Consider the following 20,113-nt stretch of genomic DNA (forward strand, 5'->3'; position numbering starts at 1 on the left):
GGGCAAGGGAAAACTTCTTGTGCATGTCTCACTCCTCAGCGGCGTCATCATTTGGCTTGGCCCTGACTCACTTTTATTGTTGCCGATATGGTCGGCTAAATTATCGTTGGCTTCACCAACCTCGTGCTGGCCTGGGTTACATCGCACGGGCCCTCAAAACGCAAGGTGGGACTGCCACGTCTCTCTCTACTACTAACTCCGTTTCATAATTCATTCTTGTCGAAATATTACATGTATCTAGACGCTTTTTTAAGAATACATACATACATTTCTCCCTACTAATAACTCCATTTCATAATTCTTGTCGAAATATTACATGTATCTAGACGCTTTTTTAAGAATACATACATACATTTCTCCCTGCTAATAACTCCGTTTCATAATTCTTGTCGAAATATTACATGTATCTAGACGTTTTTTAAGAATACATACATACATTTTTTGCCAAATTTGAGACAAGAATTATAAAACGGAGAAAGTATATTTTTTGTCAAATTTGAGACAAGAATTATAAAACGGAGGAAGTACTTTTCAAGAACCCTCCTCTTCTGGTTCTTCGGTAGTTGCTTTGGGGAATTCTGGTGAAATCGGGCTTCCCCTCGCCTAATTTCTCTGCAACCAAGGCCATCCACAGCGGGTCTGCCACTGCCACTGCCCCACATGCATTTCTCTGCAACGGACACACATGCATTTTGCAGGTCATAATGCACTGGCAGAAAACTGAAACCTAGCAGTAGATGGATATGTGAAACTCTTCTCGGTTAAGTTTGCTAGTTATTACAGGGGAGGCAAAGATGCCGCAAAGCAAGCTATTACATTACAACCAAAACAAATGAGGGGTACAACAGAGCAACAGCAGCTGTGGCAGCTATGAATCAGAAGAAATTGGCTAAAACAACGGTTTTCTAGTGACAACTACAGGTTAATAGGACAACAACAACAACAGATAACAACTGTGGCGGCCCCAGATAAATTTGAGGGGGCCGACGGTCTCTTACAGAACTGACGACGATGCTGCAGCGCTGATGGTTTTATTCGCAGGCCAGCTTGGTGTCGAAGCTGCTCAGGCATATCGCGAAGGCCTGGAAGGCTGACAGCGGGTAACGGTAGTCCATTGTGAACATGTCCTTCGCAACCTTCCCGAATTGCAGTATCACCTTGTCATGCTCAGATGGAAGTGTTGGGGCGGGCTGCGACGGGGCTGGAGCTGCAGCAGCAGGTTGTGTCGAAGCAACAAGCTGGAAGTTCTTGACAGATGCAACAGTCACCCTGCCCTTAAAGTTGAGGCACCAACACTGCAACTGTTCGTGCCATCTTGGAGCTTTATTGCGGAGAATTAGTGGACACTCCTTGGACTCATTGTTATCACCCAATGTCTGGCCTCCATTCCTGGAGCAACCTACTGAGATGTCCGAGAATCGAGTGCTGCTGAAACGAATGGAGCGATCCCTAATTGATGACTTGGAAAAGGAGATGCTGCCAAATGACTCATCAATGGAGCGAGCAAGGACACTGTCCGGCTGGCATGGGACAGTGCCACCAGCCTCAAGAGATGAGGCAGGTATGGAGTGCATCACACAGTTCATCCGCCTAGGGCCCCGAGTCCCCAAGACGTTCAGCTCATAAGACACCTGCGCTATGCTGTAGGTGCTGGATGGGGCCTTCAGTGACACCTTCCTGGAGTAGAACCTACGACTTGTTTTCCCTGGCTGTGAAACACTCGGTATGTTGCATGGAGGCTGGGTATCGTATATTACAAATTTTGTGCCGAGAAGATTTGACCTAAAAGTCAAATGCAGTAAATATGTTAGTGACACAATCAGACACAAAACATAGATGATGTAACATTGTAAAACAAAGTTGCCATTACTTGAGTCAGTACCTCAATTTTCCAATGTACATGTTGCTTGACCTAGATGTATTGTCAGCATTCATAAATATTGTATATTCTGTACAGGTTGGGCGGGAGTATCTTTTCGCCAATAGAAGGAACTTGCCACTTTCAACAAGCACAGCTGTGCAAATGTGTTATGACATGTTAAATAGCAGCAGAGATTAACAAATGCTATCAAGTAAATTAGGGAGAGAAATATATGAACAAAGGACGAGTTGATTGAAGCACACCAGCACTAATTGCTGGCATGTGCGTACATGATAGCCTCAGTTGCTGAAATCCAGCAGAGCTAATGCACATGCTGTAGTTCATCGAATTCTAGCAAATTCATTTCTGTATAGTTGACTTTAAGGTTACATGCTTAGCCCTAGATGAAGGACAATTCAGGGGAGTAGCCATCAATGATCCGATTCAGGGAAAATATAGTTGTCCAACCCGCTCAAGAAGTTAAAATGCCAGTAGATGTTAGCTTGTTACCCAGATGCAGACTAAGCAGATGGCAGAGGTTTAGGCTTGTCTTTTAATAACAATGTTGATCAACGAACAAAAAATGCCACTTGCACTAGTTCTCTAGATTTTGAACCAAGAAAATCAGTCATGTCAAGCAAGAAAATGAACAGAAAATGAATACAAACCAAGAAACAAATGACAGGCATGTACTGGCATGATAATTTAAAATGCAACGTCTAAACTAAACCCAAAAGTAACTGTATATATAACTGTATACAAATGATCAATCCAATACCTTGCAGTAATTCATGCATGATTAGTTACAATGAAAGAACTACACCACAGTTTGGTTATTATTATACAAGACACAGTTGTAATCTTGCATTCTTTTGAATATAACTCTATATACAAACAGATAAACTTCTAATGGAAGTGATGGCTGTGATGCGCCAGAAGACATTACAATACAAGCAAGAGAAAATACTTAGGAACAGGCTTACCTGAGCTAAGACACAGATATAGGTAGTAAGTTTGGGTAGATTTATCCCTTTTAATGAAGCACTGGATAGTTCCATCTCGGGGCCCAGGCTGAAAACCGATAAAAAGCATATTACTGATAGATGAACATGTTTCTACTTTGATGTTCATTTTGGAAAATTATAAAATACATGTTATAGTACAACCTACAATGACCATCAAGAATATATGATAAAGGAAGCTGAAATGAAGAACATAAAGACAGAAAGCATCATCACCTGCTTCAGGGAAACAGGAAAGGTGATCTTTCCACAAAATTCCGGATTCTTAACGATCTCTTTACACATCTCTCTCCAGGTTCGACAGACAGCCGCACAAGCGACTACGTTCTTCCTGGAAGGCCATGTAGCCTCACTGGCCTCCAACCTCTCGATCACATCTCGAAGCAATTCTGGAGGCAAATTAGCCCAGCAACTACTCTGGATCACAGGTGCTGGGTCATGCAATTCATGGACAGCACTATGAGATTTCCCTCTGCGGTGGCCGAGAAACCTCACCTCAAACCCTCTTCGAGATAAGCTCCCAAAGCTATCCCTTACATCACGCACAATGCTACGAAACGACATCTAATCCAAACGTCAAGCAGAGTAAACACAACTGTGCTGAAACGGAAACGACGAAAACTCCTCCTATAGTGGGACAAATCGCATCCCAACTCCCAAGTACTGTCAACATAAACTGAATATGAAGAGCCTGCAAAAGAAAATTATTTAGCTGAAAGTAGCTGTTGAAAGTTCTCTTGGGAATAATAAATTTGTGCTGATTGTCTATTTTCCATTGTCAAGAAGCCAAAAAGGATTCCAAGAAATACGTTCTAAGCTACTGAAGCTTGATCTCTAATTTCTGAAATAAATTAGTGGAGTACCATATATCGCTTGAATCAGGGTAGAAAAAGTTGAATACCGTGTAACAATCATCAGATAAATAATAATTGAATGGATTACTTTGTCTAACATTTATACCATGCTACCACAATATCCGACGTGAATTCCTAAGATTACCCTCACTCCATTAAAGATGCATTTTCCTAACATTAGCAGCCAGCCGCCTAATGTTCGGCATCAGCCTAGAATTGATGAGATTGTGACAAATTATTTGGGAGAGCGAGTATCGACACATGGCGAGGTTAAAATACACCAACTAGACAAGCAAAGAATATACCAGCACATCTGATTGCACAATGCAAAAATAAACACGAAATAATAGAGGATTACAAGCATATCACAAACACGAAATTGCTACCGGTCGCATTGCGTCGATTAGTCGCTTTCACCGAATCCCGCTAAGGTTAATAATCCCCACGCACAATCACCAATGAAACCGCCACCTACGCGGTGTTTCGCACACGGAATCCCGCAAATCTGAAGCCCAAAACACGGCTAAATCCGCCGCATTTTCCCAGCCAAAATCCCGTAAAATCAACCTAGAAACACGCCCAAAAAAATGCGTCCATTCTACCTTGAAATCCCCTCGTTCCGTCCTCCAGCGAAACCCAATCGACTACCTACCACCGCGGAGAATCAACCAACCCAGACGCGACCAAAGGGGGAGGAGACGCAGATCCGGGCGGGGCACGCACCTTAGCTTAGACAGAAACGAAGCGAGACAAGGCAAGCCGCGCGCGGGGCGGATGAGGGGCGGTCCGAGGCTACGGGAGGCCGCCGGGAGCGGGTTGCGGAGGCGCCATTCGGATCGGAGGAGGGGAATGAGGGGAGGAATGGAGGAGAGGCGGAGGCGGAGAAGGAAAGAAGAACAAGTGGTGGTGGCTCGACGAGTGTCACGTGCCCGCAGAAAAATAGGTGCTCTGTCTGTCCAGTATAGTAAATCTTATTTTCGAGAAAAAATATTTGTATGTACTAGTAATTCTTTGTTACCGTTTCAAAATTTCCAAATCCCGTATCTTGTCAGTCAGTATCCGTGTCAATGGCACGTGGGCCCAGACGGAGCTTCGGAAATTCTCTCTTTCGCACGATAATCCTGTTAATCAGTACTACTAGCCAAAGAACCCGAAGAACCCGTGCGTTGCTACGGATCAGAGTCTTATTTATATATTTCTTCTTGCTATGTTCTCCTATTACTCCTACTCCGTATATTATTTCTCAAATCTCTTCTCCCAATTTCTCACTCTTCCTTTGACTATACTCTCCATCCATCCTGAGTGCAAACTCCTCCTCCCCCCGTCCCGATTCATCCCACCATCAAACATCACGCCGCCATGCGCGGCCGCCCGCTTGTAGACTCCCGCCGCCCGTCCACTCCCGCGCGCCGTCTGCTCCCACTTGCCGCCAGGTACGCCTGTGCGCCGCCCACACATTGCGTCCGGCCCCTGATCGCCGCCGCCACTGCCCATCGGAGGGCCACCGATGGCTCGCGCCGACGCGGTCCCTGCTGCCTTGCGCGAGGCCACCGCCATCTCGGTCTCAGGGTCATCCCATCGCCGTCCAAGTTCGGCGGGGAGCCACCGGCGCGCACGAGCCGGTGGAGGCGGCGGTCGGAGCGCGCGACGGAGCCGCGGGTCCGCAGCCGCCTTCCGCACACGGACGCCACCGACGCCCACGAGATGGTGGAGGCGACAAGAGCGGCGGCGGGCGTGGACGAGATCCGGATCGGGCAGGGGGTGGGGGTGAGATTCGTAGGAGAGGAGGAGGAGCGAGGAGGGCTCTGTTGGTTTTTTGGGGGGCGGTACGTGTTTTTTATGTGCTTGAGGACTGCAAGAGCCGGGATTAAAAGACACGTGGAAACATCGGTGGCAGATTCATAATTTCGGTGAAGTGACGTACCGCCGCGACTGTACCATCACCACCAACTCCAATTTAATATATTGGTATAGACTACGTGCTCTACTTGTTTTTCTTTACAAGCTGTTACAAAAAATCGATCCAAAATCTGCTCTGACACTTTGTACTCCCTCCATTCCAAAACACAACTCATATAGATTTTTCTCATTTGGTCCACAACACACCTCATTTTTCTCTTGGTACCCGCATCCGGCCAATAACTACTCACATTCGTTTACTATTAATCCAATATGAGTGGTCAGGCACTAGTAACGAGAGCTGCCTCGGTCCAAGTGCACAAATCTATATGAGTTGTGTTTTGGAGCGGAGGAAGCACTAAATAAGCGGCAAGTAATATGGATTGGAGGGAGTAGTAATAATTTTACAAGTTATAAAACATTCTGGTCCGTTTGGATCATGGGATATGTCCGGATCAACTTAATGTGAAATTCCTACTTAAGAATTCATGCATTCGTTTTTGGGGAAAAACATTTTACTTGCACAGATTCAATATGCTATTTTTTTTTGATCGGGGAAAACAGCAGGAGAGGCTCCTACTGCATTTGTATTAGAATGAGTTAGCAGGACTGTACAAGTTACATAGTAAAAGGAGAAAAAGATCCAAGGGACCGACCCCTTAGACTACAAGGCTAGCCCCTGTAAGGGTTGGTTTAACTTAATTACAAAGGTTTCCTTAGAGGAACGATGGGCCAGGAGCTGCAAATCTGACCGAAAGATGACCTTCCAGGCGGCTAAGGTGGGAGCGACATTGTCGAAGAGCTTGGCATTGCCCACTTTCCAGATGGCCCAAGCAGCAAGAGTGAGACCGTGTTCTTTTCAGCTTTTAGGACCGGCTTCTCCTAGAAGCTGTCCTCACCTAGCTTTCTGGAGAAGCCGCATCATAAATTTTGCTATACTTTCAAAATAGTTTAGTCCAAACTAGTTTAGTAGCCTAATCAAATTTTGGTCATGGCTTCTCTAGGAAGCTGGAGGAGGGCAGCTTCTCAGAGAAGCCGGCCCAGGAAGCCGAAAAGAACTGGCCCTCTGCGCCAGTCAAGATTAGCACGCATAATTCGGTCAGCAACATTCAAATTCATGCGCCAGTGAACACCAAGAACACCCCAACACTGCTGGCTGAAGGGCAGGTGAAGAAAAGATGATCAAGATCTTCTTCTGGGGGAGCAGGACATAGGAGGCAATCCCAGCCAGTAGCAAGAACAAAATGACTACGCTTCAGCATGTTCCTTGTATTGAGCCGATCCATCATTAACAACCAGACAAAGACTTTGTGCTTCATGACACACTTAGAATGCCAGAAATGCATAATGATGGAGTGCTTGGGCAAAGTGTCAAAATAATGATTGTAGAATCTACTGGCCGTAAAAGGCTTCTGCCAGTGATAACTCCAGGAATCGTGCTCGCCACCGTTAGTGAGAACCACCTGATCGAGAATCTGCTGAAGAGCTGTGAACTCATCAAAAGCACGGGCAGATAAAGGCGCCTGAAGAGAAGGTGCAGCAGGTAAGGCAGCGACGAACTCCTTCACTGAGATATCCTCCAGGATCGCAAAGGAAAACACTCCAGGAAAATCTTTAGATAAAATGTGGCCATTCCATAAGTCCTTCCAGAAAGTACATGTATCGCCAGCAACCACAATGCAGTTTGAGAACCCTCTAAAAATAGGATTCAGCTTGAGAATGCCGCGCCACCAAAAAGAACCACAAGGTGCAACTGCATGCGGGACAGCTGCAGTATAATAGGAATTCCATAAGAGGTGAACCCAAGGCAGGTCTTGCTTATTGTAAAACTTGTCCAGATGCTTGAGAAGGAGAGCTTTATTCTGTATTCGCAGATTTAGCACACCCAAACCACCCCGAGCCTTAGGTCGACAAACCAAATCCCATGCAGCTAGGGATTGGCATTTGACATTTCTCTCCCAGATCAGTTTGCTTGAGATGGCGACGAGCTTTGTCAACATGCTCCAAGATTTTGGCTGGGATCTCCAAGGAACACATGGTGTAAGTGGCTAGCAAGGAGATCACAGAGTTGAGGATCATGACACGGCCGCCATAGGACAGTAGCGCCGAGGTGTTCGACATACGCAGCTCAATGCGATCAACAAGAGGCATGAAGTCTGTTAGAACTGGGACGGGTGGTACCCAAAGGGAGACCAAGATAAGTGAATGGCATGGTACCAATAATGCATCCAAGCTCAGAAGCCAACACTGTAGCCTGCTGATCCGACAAATTAATCGGAATGAGTTGCGACTTATGGAAATTAACCTTAAGCCCAGTTGAAGTAGCAAAACGGTTGAGCACAGATTTATTCAAGATGCTATTCAGTTTTCATAAGCAGACGTCAGACTGTAAAAATACTTGTTTGTTTCCAAACAGGAAAAGAAAAGAAATGCTTAGACTGAATTACTTGCACAGATTCTTGATGAACAATCTGAATTTTAGGACAGCACTCATGCAACATGCATGGCTCCTCTAAGGTATTTGCAGTGAGCTAGCCTTCAACACAACTTACAAGTCACATGTACACATCATGCTCGCTGGAGCAAAGAACATACAACCAAAACAAAAGAATTACAGAGGCACCTCATGGTTGTCATAATTAATACACCAATTCCTGCGACACCTAGCAAAGTACATGGCCGGACAATGTAGCAGCATTCCAGGCTAATATCAGAAGCCGTCAGCAACCTGAAATAACAATAGAGTTATTCAAATTAAAGGCCACGGAAAATGATCATGTGGTCTTATTAACTACTCCCTCCGTCCCATATTAAGTGTCTCAAATTCTTCCAAACATGGATGTATCTATAGCTAAAAAGCATCTAGTTACATATATTTTGACACTTAATATGGGACGGAGGGAGTAGTAATGAACATGGTAACAGACCACAGAATGATTTCCTGTCAGTTACTAACAACCAAAGGATCGGAAGCATACTTAGGGGCTGTTTGGTTTATGGCCGATGTGCGCCTCGCCAATAATTGGCACGCCAGCGCTCCCATGGCTACCGATTGGTTCACTACCCTGAAATTGGCGAGCCAACCGTAAGTCCCCAGAAATACGCCCGCTCTCGTTCACATTTGCGCCAACGCGCGGGCGAGACTGAGGCGGCGAAAACGTCCGCCAACGATTTGGCGTGCCAACTCCTTGGCGTGGGCCTGGGCAGAAACCAAACGGCCAACTTAGTGGTCTTGAAATAGTTCCGCTTGGTGCTAATCATGGAAGGAAGGTCTTAGTAACACCACTATCAAAACGACCTTACCTGGCTACCTCAAGCTTGTCAAGCACACAGGACAAAGACAGCAAAGTACATGTCAAAATCAAGGTCACCTTCCTTGGGTGCTAAACTGAAGGTAAGGCTAATGCAATCCAACATTGTATTTATGGCCTAGCATGTCAAAAGTTCAGGTCTATTGAAAATGTTAATGAGTTTCTAGTACGTTGCAATTCTACAGATCGAAAGATAATTTGTTGTTATTTCTGCAGAAAACTCTACATCAACTAAACAACTACTGGCTACTTTATGCACAAGTAAGGACAATTATCACTGCATATAACTTCAGGATGTACAGCACTATGCTATAGTAAGTGAATTACCAAACAAATTTTGGCCAGCAAATTATTTCTGACCTCTCAAGCCACACTAAACGGGGAAAAGACAGGATTTAGTAAGGCGATGTAATATACCTCACATTTATAACAAGTTCTAAAGCTTCACAGGCATAATGAAAATATTTCAATAAAAGATTGCAAGATGCAACAACATGAAATAGGTTCCTTGTGTGCTGATGATCGATCCTGTAAATATAATGGGTTGTAGTCGGGTAATATGAATTGGTTCATGGCCTGTTTTGTAATTGTTTATTTCTATCCTAATTCATATTGTATGCAGCTCTTCTGAGCATTTTTGAAAAGCAACCAGATTGATAAGGATGGCTGACACTAACTACCAACTGTCAACAGCAGGCAGAGTACAGCCACCTCAGGTTCAGCATATAACAATCATTAATGATGCAGCCATTTTCCTATTTTACCAGAAAGGCGGTAACCAATATTTCTAGAAACCAGGGATGCACATTCAATAACATTAAAAGCGTCAACAAGAGAACTGGTAACTAATATGCTCCCTACAAAAGTATGCACCAAACTGTCCAATTGGATTTACACCATCAGTCCAACTTCTAGAAGACCATAGTATAATCCAATATGCAGTTTGCCCTAGAACTTCATGGAACCAACTACTATGTGGTCACTTTAGGTTAGTATTTCAATATGTATACGATAACATTAATATCAAAGTTTTAAGTATGTTCAGAGTCTACAATGTTCAAAGTAGTGGCCACTTACTGAACAGGTGTTTATACGCATTTCAAAGCCGCTTAGACACTATTGTGAGTTACCAGGGCAAGAAGCATTGGAATCAGAAGACTAGAAAATTCTACATTTTATAAGCACGATGTAAAACCACCATATCACCCAAAATCAGCGATCCAATGCAAAGATAACACAAATATACCCTTTAGATGGCTGCAAGCATTAGTATGGTTACGCCTCATCAGTTTGAATCCTTATTGCACATTAGTCCAGAACTGAACATATCTCAAGAATTACATGGTTTCCTAAAAGTCTATCAGTGTTTCAAGTTCCCAGTTGTAGTTGTTCAAATATAAAGATGAAATAAAGTGTTCGTTCATTGTCAAACAGCACCTAGCAGTATATGCTGTATAGCAACACCAATAACATGTGAAACAAGTTAATGGATAGTTAATGTATAGCAACACCATAACACCTAGCAGTATGTTTAACTTTCTCTCAGTAATGAACTAATGATAATGGATAGTTAGCTCACCTCTTACAGGCCAGTCTTGACCAACCGAGTAAATGTCTTCAATGATTGTCATTTCCTTTCACCTTGAGTTCAAACTCTAACTCTTTGCGCCTTACCTCCAGCGCCAGGCGCTTATTCTCAACCCTCATCTGTTCACTCTCCAATTCCATCCTTTCAAGTTCCCTGTCCTTCTTTTTACAGAATTGCTCCCATTTGAAGCGTTGTTCTGCAAGCTCCAGTTCCTGAATTTCAATTTGGAAGCGATATTTCTCAAGCTGTTCTAATTGTAATGCCAAGTCTTTTTGTGCCAAAGCCGAGCTAGTTCCATCTAGAAAAACTTTGTTGATATCTAGTGCAATGCCGTGCAGATTAGTCCTCTCGCTACAGTCATGTGAGCTAGAAGAGTTGCCAAAACCTACATCCTCATGATCCGTCATATGCCGCATCCTTTTATGCATGGGTAGGGCCCCCTTGCTGCTATGTGTCGGATGATGCTCCTCATCATTATCCTCTTCAGAATCAGACTCTGCAGTTTGGTCATCTTCATCAGCGTCTCCACTTACTCCTCTCTTCAGATCATTTTCTTCCTTACACCTAAGAGCGAGCTGCAGCGAACGCTGCAGTGCAGGATCTTCAGGCAAACTAACCCTGTTGTTATTATGGTAGGAGCACATCTCCTCATAGAACAAGTGTCTTGAGCTTAATATCTTCCTTGCATCATCTTTCAACTTGTCAGACAGATTATCCATGTGATCCAGAAGTGCTGGATTTGCCACTACCCTGCAAGTTGTGCCCCGACCAAGGATATCCGTAAGCCTTTTGTATCTCTTATTGAGGTCATTGAACTTATCCTCGCACTGCTGTGGTGACACATTGCAGCCTCGCTCGCCCATGACCTTTGATATTGCCTTCCACTTGCCTTTCTTCTGCATCATTGCACAGCTCTTCCTCCCACCTCCTAAATCAGCTCCTGGATCCTCCCCGGTGTAAGACGCTGCAGTAATTAAAAGCTTAACCATTAAATCAGTCCACTTCATCCGCTGCCATGCAGATCCCTTCTTTCCCTTGCCAATGTGGCCATCAGTGGCATCCTCATTCAGATCATGCTCCTCATCATCACTCATGGAGTCCTTCGTTTGATGGTGGTGATGGTGATCACTCTTCCCGCGTTCTCCAAACTGAAGTTCTGACAAGTGATCGGAGTCTGTGACCTGGTTCATAGGCATGGGGAACAAAACAGGTATCTGAGAGTTGAAGCCCTGATTTCCAGAGTTTAGAGAACGCATTTGCATTGGTTTACGAACTGTCTCTTGCATAAAGTTTCCAGAGGGTAGGTTATTCCCTTCCATTCTCCCAGAGGATCAGCACGCCATTAGTACTTCTTATGAAACCCACAGAATTTGACACAATTATTTCTTATCAGTCTTGCAATCGCACCTGAGAAAAACAACAGGAAGAATTACGGAGCAGTCAATGCAAATTGCACATTCGGGAACTTCTAAACAATCTTGAATGACATGAATACAGAGTCAGTCCCATGTAGACGAAGCAGGGTGCACAGAACACCAGATAAAAATTCCATTTACCTCTATATATAGAGAGCCCATATATGAGTGGACAACCCTAAATTTATTAGGTGGATACCCCAGCCCCCAAGCGACACAGGCAGGTGATGGCCAAAGCAGCAAGCCAACGAGTGAGGCTTTCTTAGCCAGGAGCAAGTTAGCCCATGCGAGCAGGCAGGGCTTCGATTGCTACTAGCCTTCGATAATGATCCATCTTCACTAAAAGAAAGAAAATCTGGTCAGTCCATCTCCAGTTCACTGCGTGTGCCAATGCCTCCACATCTTCCCTCCCATCTGTTCTCTAGGCTCGCTCGCTGCTGGTCTTCTACTCACCCAAATGCCCCACCACCAGATCCCCCATAAATGGAGAAAAAAGAAGTCCGGCTCGCTCGCTGCTGGTCTTCTCAATTTCTTACTTCTCAGTTTCTCAAACTGCAGTTCAGGGCAATAGTACTGCTACAGTTTTTAATTCTGTGATAACTGGATTAAATTGCTGACTACTAAGGGTGCGTTTGGGAGGGCTCCACGCTACCTCTACTCCACTCCACTTCAGCAACCAAATGTGTTTGGCTACAAAGCTAGCTCCAGAATCATATCAGAGAAAGATTGATGTCTAAAGTCCAAACTATCCTCCTTTTTTCTTCCTACCGATCTGGTAACACATTATGCTAACTGTGATCAAGATGGTTTGCCCTAACGGCCTAACTGCACGGGAACAGATCAATCCCCCCCCTCTCATGCTTCACGTATCACAAGCAAACCAATCAAGCTAATCAACCAAGCACATGCCCATCAATCAAGCTGTTAATCAATCGGCCGTGAAGCCTCCTACCTTGGTTGTCTTGTCGCCTCAGCGGAGAAAAGGGGCGGTGGAGGCAGAAATGTCCTGCTGAAGTACAGGGCGCGGGAGCGGCAGCGAGTCCTTCTGGAGGGGGTGGCGGCCACGACGACCTCTGCTTCAGTAAGGGCGGAGGCGGCGGCGTCTTGGTCCTGCTGGTGCAGGGGCCGGCGGCTCTTTAGGGGTTGAGGAAGGCCGGGCTTGAGGATGGAGCGGCCTATGAGGTTTGGCCTCGCCGAGGTAGAGAGTAGCAGCGCCGGTAGCTAGGGTTGAGGCGCGGCCATGGATACGAGCAAAGAAAACAGAGAAGGAAGAAAAACAAAAGTGAAAAGTGAGGTGGGGGTCTACGGTGTGCCGGATGGGGACTTGGGGTTATTTCGATGGCATTGGCAGGTAATTTCATCAAACTCTAAAGTCTAAAATGCGCACCACACCACCAGTACCAGTACAAGGCCGTCTGCCCAACCATCACTCTCTTGGACAATCCTAAACTCAAAACAAACCTAACTTGCATCGAATAGAATCTGCCCTAGCTTCATCCAAATGACTCTCAGACAGGAAGAGCACATTCACAGACGAACGAACAGATGAAGTAAGATAGCCGGAGACGTATAATTCTCTATCCATGGAAGAACATGCAGGAGGATACCTCAACAATAATTCCAAAAAACTAAACAGGTATAGACACCAATTCTAAAACTCTTCTCAAGAAAGATCAGACCCAACATAAAACAAAAATTCAAGGTCAAATGATGATCAATGCTCTGATGCAGTATGGTGCATGAAAACAGAGTCATCTGAGTATCTCTCTATCTACAAGAAGAGATTCTGCCGATGCTGTTCTCCTTCTCTACCACAAAAATTGACAGCCACTTTGATTTCAGTCCTGAATCACCAGTAGTCATTACAAGAACATGACCCCATCTTGAAGTGGTGGAATCGATTCAGATCCCTCACCACAAACTCGCTCTCCACAATGCCGCTGATAAGCTTGAATGCGTCATGGCAGTCGCAGCACATCCTCAGGTTCTTCATCACCCTGATGGTCATCCCCTTGGGGATAACCAGCAAACCAAACCCTAATGCCAAAATCTCACTATGCACTCCTACCATCACGCCTTTCCCTTCTTCTCCATCCTCTTCATGAGCATCAAAGACTCTAGTACTACCGAGTTTCCCCTTGTAACCCTTCTCCCGCATCTTAGCCTCTAACTCGTCAAGCAACATCATCACTTCACCTGCCCTTGCACCAGCAGGTGATACCAACCCAGCGTAGAACACGTAGGGGATGTCCTTTATCTCAATCCAGCTGCACCCGGGTTCTTTCCGTATGCCTCGTTGCCTCATGTTTGACCACACAGCAGCAGCGTTATCGGTCTGGCCGGCTGAAGTGTATGCGTTTGACATCACTACCAGTGCACCTGCTACATCTTGGTTGAACTCTGACACCCTTTGGCCGGCCCTGGTGGCTAGATCTAAGCGCCTATGTATCCGGCAAGCTGACAGCAATGAGCTCCACAGCATGAGGGCGTCGCGGCCTTCAACCTGCGCTTCATTGGCAAGCTCAAATGCCTCGTCCAGGCGTCCTGCTCGGCCGAGCATGTCAACCGCACATGTATAGTGGCTCGCGCATGGACCAATTCCATATTTGCTCTGCATAGAGTGGAGAAGATGGAGACCAGTGTCAACAAGGCCTGAATGGCTGCAAGCGTTCATGACGCCAAGTACTGTAACACTGTTTGGCTGCACACCTCGATCGATCATCTCACTGAACAAAGCGAGTGCGGATCTCCCAAGACCATACTTTGCTGCTGCCACGATGATGGAGGTATAGCAGATGACTGATGGCTGCTCGATCCTGTCGAACACCTTTCTTGAGTACTCGTAGAACCCACACTTTGAGTACATGTCAACCAAGGCCACAGCAATCACGCCATTGCATTCGTGCCCAAACCGGAAGACAGTTCCGTGCACGCACTTGCCAACTCCAAGCCGCCCAACACCGGCGCACGCATTCACAACGCTCGACAGCATGAAGTGGTTGGGCGACATACCGTCGCTTCTCGTCCTGAACTCGGCAAACAGCTGGACGGCCTCATGCCCAAGCGCATTCTGCGCGTAGACAGACAGCATCGAGCCCCAGGACACCGCATTCCTCGCCGGGTCAGCCATATCGTCGAACACTGCGCGTGCGCCCTCGGCACAGCCGGCCTTGCCATACATGTCGACGAGCGCGGTGGCAACGAATTCGTCGCGCGCGTACCCCTCAACCTCAGCGCGGGCATGCACCTGCCGCCCGAGCCCGGCGTCGGCGAGGCGCGCGCAGGCGCTGACGGCCGTGGAGAAGGTGAAGGCGTTGGGCGGCACGCCACCGCGAGTGCGAGACATGGCGCGGAGGAGCGAGAGGGCCGCGCGGGGCCGGCCGGCGGCGGAGTACCCGGACATGAGCGCCGTCCAGGAGACGACGTCCCGGTCGGGCATCCCGTCGAACAGGTCGCGCGCGCAGGCGGTTGCGCCGCATCGGCAGTAGGCGGCGATGATGTGGTTGGAGGAGGAGACGGCGGATGCGGCCCCGGACTTGAGGAGCTTGGCGTGGGTGGCGGCGACGGAGGCGAGGTCGGAGGCGCCGCGCAGGAGGCGGATTAGCAGCGGCGTGAGCGTGGCTGCGGTGGTGGAGGAGGTCGCCGCCATGGGGGACACGGGCTGTCATGGCTGCGTCATGCATCGCATCGAACACAAAACTGTGAATAGAAGTATTTTGTGTCAAAGAAAGTAAGAATCGATGTCCCGCAAAACTGTGGGACTGTTTCTTTTCAGCGGCAGCGACACGCATGGAAAATGGCTGCAAGGAACGTGTATAAAGAGAAAAATGGTATTCGTGTCGTTCACTTAATACAAAATTAATACTTCCTCCGTTACGTCACTTATTTTAAGACGGAGGAAATACTAATTTAGTGCAAAATGGACGACATTTTTTCATGGATCGAAGAGAGTATCATGTTGAATGTAATGATACCAACCCTACCGATTTTCTAGTTCTACTCTCTTGCAAAAAAAAATACTCATTCATAGTAGAAATAATACAGTACTTTGGGTGATTTTGAATTTTGAATACTAGCCCACACCCAAATTTCAGCGTGGTTTAGATGGGCCTGGATCAAGGCCCCGTAGAGGTAAACCACACGTTGACGATTTGATCCATGAAAGCAGCCGCTCAGCCGAACCACAAAAACCGCACCTTCAAAATTCAAACAACGCCAGGCCAAGGATTCTTCCTTCCACAAATCCCAATCCAGCTTTCAAAATTCCCAAAAAAAAAAATCCAGCTTTCAACCGATCCACATATCCATACCTACTCCCAGTTCTATGGTGTGCAACTCAAGCAAAACAGCACCACAAGTCACAAAAAAACAACATCATCCCAGTGCACCTGAATTCGCTTCATCCACACAAAATGAAGAAAAGGAAAGGCCAGAAAAGTACAGAAAACTGTAAACGTGGTGATCCACAAGAACTGTTAAAAGAGGAGCACAAAGCAGAGATCCCAAATCTACACATCTGATCTGAACGGTTAAAGCCACGAACACAAAGGCCAAATGGCATCCAAGCCACATGAAAGCAATCAATGGTTCCGCATGAAAAAGGTCTAAACCAGCATTGGGTCACAAAGCAGGCAGGCATCCCATGTTCTCCAGGTACAGGACCATGTTACTGCCTTGATCATGCATTCAGCAACTGTGGCACCAACATGCCATGTTTCCTGTACCGGATCAGCCAAAGCAGCAGAATAACTTCAGCAGTTCCTCAGCATTGATCTCGACAGCGAATGGCCAAAAGGAGCAGATCAGCTAATAATGGGAGAATGATTACAATGTTTGGACATTGCTGGAAAGACACAGTAGATGCTTTGGCTACCAAAGAAATGAGAGGAACATTGAAGACAAACTTTTCAAACAAGGAATAGTGAATCAAATTGGGAAAGCAAGACGGAATTTTAGACCAAGGTATCACGAATCAAATTGGCCATGCGACGTATTACATACCTCGGAAGTGAATGTACAGGAGAAATAAATGAAATTGGGACTCACACGAAAACTCTTACAAAAGATTGTGGTAGATAGTTTGACACTCTTTTACCACTAGCACCAAACTTGGCATGAAAAGAAACTGAAACAAGCAATATATGATTCAGCACTGGTCAAATATAGCAGCCCACTGAACATATTACGAGTCTAGGAGGTACACAGTTTGATCCAACAAATAAATCCAGCAATACAGCTCATGGAACCCCAACAATCTCAAACATAGTAGCTTACATGGCAAGGACTTGAGAAAAGAACAGCCAGAATACAATGGTGGAAAGATCCAGAGGATTTGTAGCTTAGAAGCACTTCCTGTGAACAATCGCTGGACCAGACTCATCATACTCACCCTTCGAGATCCACATCTGTTGCATAAAAATCAGAATGCACTGTTAGTATGTATACAGGGAACAAATATAATGTAACTGCTGCAGCATATCAAGCTGTATGCTTGCTATGTGAGAAAAAGGAATGAGCAAAAGTCACCTGTTGGAAGGTGCTAAGGGAGGCAAGGATGGACCCTCCAATCCAGACACTGTACTTCCTCTCAGGCGGTGCCACCACCTTAATCTTCATGCTGCTTGGTGCAAGGGCAGTGATCTCCTTGCTCATACGGTCAGCAATACCCGGGAACATGGTTGAGCCACCACTAAGCACAATGTTACCATAGAGGTCCTTCCTGATATCCACATCACACTTCATGATAGAGTTGTAGGTGGTCTCATGGATTCCAGCAGCTTCCATACCAATGAAAGATGGCTGGAAAAGGACTTCAGGGCAACGGAACCTCTCTGCCCCAATGGTGATCACCTGCCCATCAGGTAGCTCATAGCTCTTCTCCACGGAGGAGCTGCTCTTGGCACTCTCCAGCTCCTGCTCGTAGTCAAGAGCCACATATGCGAGCTTCTCCTTGATATCCCTTACAATTTCCCGTTCAGCAGTGGTGGTGAAGGAGTAGCCTCTCTCAGTAAGAATCTTCATCAAGCAGTCAGTTAGGTCACGCCCAGCGAGGTCAAGACGAAGGATTGCATGCGGAAGGGCATAGCCCTCATAGATTGGCACTGTATGGCTCACACCATCACCAGAATCCAAGACAATACCTGCAAAAACAACATTTATTTCCCAGCACAGATCGATGAAGCACTCATTCTGAAATGTCATGCGACATAAACGAATAATTACCTGTTGTACGTCCACTGGCATAGAGGGAAAGCACGGCCTGGATGGCAACATACATGGCTGGAACATTGAAGGTCTCAAACATGATCTGGGTCATCTTCTCCCTGTTAGCCTTGGGGTTCAGGGGTGCCTCAGTCAGCAGCACAGGATGCTCCTCAGGGGCGACACGAAGCTCGTTGTAGAAGGTGTGATGCCAAATCTTCTCCATGTCGTCCCAGTTGCTGACGATACCATGCTCAATAGGGTACTTCAAGGTGAGGATACCCCTCTTGGACTGAGCCTCATCACCAACATAGGCGTCTTTCTGCCCCATCCCCACCATCACACCAGTGTGGCGGGGGCGCCCAACGATACTTGGGAAGACGGCCCTTGGCGCATCATCCCCAGCGAAACCGGCCTGCAGAGAATACAGAACACCATCTAAATTCAGTACCATGTAAACCATAACAAGAATTTATATCACTCATTCAGAAGGAGACATACGAACCTTGACCATGCCAGTTCCATTGTCGCAGACAAGGGGCTGGATCTCCTCACCGTCAGCCATTTGATAAGTGACTCTGTTGCACAAATTTCACAGGAAGGCTATTATTAGCAGATCCCAACACAAAATACATAAATAATCCACCATGGTAAATCTCAACCTTACTACAGCGCAGCAACAATGTTTACCATCTAGACTCTACAGGCTACATTATCTGTACATGCTGTAACTCTACTCTCTCTTTTTGTGTTCTTCCATTTCCATAATACTAGCAAATTTATACTCCATGATGATTTACAAAATAAGCAAGTAAACCCATCAACGAATCAATCGACGACCGAATCATCATTCTGATCAAGAACACTAACACGTCCACTGAACCTACGACCTACCCATAGGCCGTTCTCCTCTACTCCAGTCCAACACAATCTAAACCCCACATCAAAGTCCATCAGTTCCAAGTCCGAACTCGTAAACCCATACACCGAGAGAACAAAAAAATGACACAGCAAAGGATTAGACGGGGTTTTCAGATTCCCGGACAACCCGTTCAGATCTACCACGCCCGTGAGCCGGATCTACGGTTCTCGAGAGAAACCGTCAGGGTCGAACCACGAACAAACTACTCGCGGTGAGAAAAACACGGGTTCCACGGCCAAATTTAGCGCGACGAATCAGGGGAAGAGAAGGCGCGGACTGGTACGGAGGCGCTTACCCTGGGATCTAGGGGAACCTGCCCGCCTGAAGACCTCCCGCCGATAAGAGCGGAGAGCGGAGAGCGGAGGAAGAGGAGGAGACGGGTGGGTGGCGGCGGTGGTGGCGGAGGAAGAGCTAAGGCAGAGGCAGGAGAGCCAAGTGCTAGGCTTGGCCTTGTGCCCTCTTTTATATGGAGCCCCGGATTTTCTTTTCTATCCTGACTTGATTTATTTTTCCTTTTCACGAAAGAGAGAAATAGATGGGGTCTCAGTTTTGCTGGAAAATCAAAAAAAAATGGGGAAAGAGAAATAGATGGGTGTATTCTGTTTAAAACCTTCCATTTTAATTTCGGACCAATTATTTGAATTGGAGACTATCTAAGAAAGATACTCGTAACCAAACGATGTTCGGGAAACATGGACTTGGACCTGTTTGAAACATAGGTATGCAAAGAAAAACTAGGATAGAGAAACCGTGGAAATTGTGTTGTGATGAACTATGGATCTAAACACAAATTATACCAAAAGTACTGAAATGAGTAACAAATTTTCTTCTTCTACTCTATGCTATGCATTTTCTTTTATTAATGTCTACAACGCAGCATTGGGATTTTTTTTTGCGAGGATGTATCGAGAAATTATTTGACCTATCATGCACAACTATTTTAGTCGACGCCATTTTAAAGAAAGAAATGGCTCGAATCAAATTATTGTTGTAACAGAAATAATTTCAAGAGAGGGCCTAGTGACATCTCACAGCCAGGT

The 20,113-nt window shown here is 46.1% G+C and overlaps 4 protein-coding genes across 8 annotated transcripts; all 4 read right to left on the reverse strand.

Annotated features, from left to right (window-relative positions):
• Positions 1–717: 717 nt before the first annotated feature.
• On the reverse strand, positions 718–4,664 carry LOC100835281 (tubby-like F-box protein 14). 2 transcript variants are annotated; one of them, XM_003578824.4, is made up of 5 exons: positions 4,461–4,664; positions 3,100–3,574; positions 2,845–2,932; positions 1,883–2,015; positions 718–1,782 (listed from the first exon to the last, which is right to left on the reverse strand). In XM_003578824.4, exons 2-5 carry the CDS (start codon positions 3,445–3,447, stop codon positions 1,032–1,034), a joined length of 1,320 nt encoding a protein of 439 aa, XP_003578872.1. In that variant the 5' UTR covers positions 3,448–3,574; positions 4,461–4,664; the 3' UTR covers positions 718–1,031. The 2 variants fall into 2 exon arrangements, with proteins under 2 accessions (XP_003578872.1, XP_024310583.1); XM_024454815.1 differs by lacking the exon at positions 3,100–3,574 and having other exon boundaries at positions 4,461–4,663.
• Positions 4,665–8,051: 3,387 nt separating this feature from the next.
• On the reverse strand, positions 8,052–13,357 carry LOC100835589. Of its 4 annotated transcripts, none has more exons than XR_732732.3 (4): positions 12,903–13,357; positions 10,527–11,942; positions 8,615–8,701; positions 8,054–8,364 (listed from the first exon to the last, which is right to left on the reverse strand). XR_732732.3 is itself a non-coding variant. In XM_010240386.3 (3 exons), exon 2 carries the CDS (start codon positions 11,852–11,854, stop codon positions 10,565–10,567), a length of 1,290 nt encoding a protein of 429 aa, XP_010238688.1. In that variant the 5' UTR covers positions 11,855–11,942; positions 12,092–12,685; the 3' UTR covers positions 8,052–8,364; positions 10,527–10,564. The 4 variants fall into 4 exon arrangements, 2 of the variants coding, with proteins under 2 accessions (XP_010238688.1, XP_003578873.1); XR_002960521.1 differs by having other exon boundaries at positions 8,615–8,835; XM_010240386.3 differs by lacking the exons at positions 8,615–8,701; positions 12,903–13,357 and adding an exon at positions 12,092–12,685 and having other exon boundaries at positions 8,052–8,364.
• A 139-nt stretch (positions 13,358–13,496) lies between these two features.
• Positions 13,497–15,829, reverse strand: LOC100834971 (pentatricopeptide repeat-containing protein At4g15720). Its single transcript, XM_003578823.4, has one exon. It carries the CDS (start codon positions 15,597–15,599, stop codon positions 13,800–13,802), a length of 1,800 nt encoding a protein of 599 aa, XP_003578871.1. The 5' UTR covers positions 15,600–15,829; the 3' UTR covers positions 13,497–13,799.
• A 1,147-nt stretch (positions 15,830–16,976) lies between these two features.
• On the reverse strand, positions 16,977–19,529 carry LOC100834364 (actin-3). Its single transcript, XM_003578821.4, has 5 exons — positions 19,369–19,529; positions 18,657–18,729; positions 18,173–18,566; positions 17,477–18,090; positions 16,977–17,355 (listed from the first exon to the last, which is right to left on the reverse strand). Exons 2-5 carry the CDS (start codon positions 18,714–18,716, stop codon positions 17,290–17,292), a joined length of 1,134 nt encoding a protein of 377 aa, XP_003578869.1. The 5' UTR covers positions 18,717–18,729; positions 19,369–19,529; the 3' UTR covers positions 16,977–17,289.
• Between the last annotated feature and the right edge of the window lie 584 nt (positions 19,530–20,113).

The sequence above is a fragment of the Brachypodium distachyon genome, chromosome 4 (genome assembly GCF_000005505.3).
Source record: "Brachypodium distachyon strain Bd21 chromosome 4, Brachypodium_distachyon_v3.0, whole genome shotgun sequence".
NCBI lineage: Eukaryota > Viridiplantae > Streptophyta > Magnoliopsida > Poales > Poaceae > Brachypodium > Brachypodium distachyon.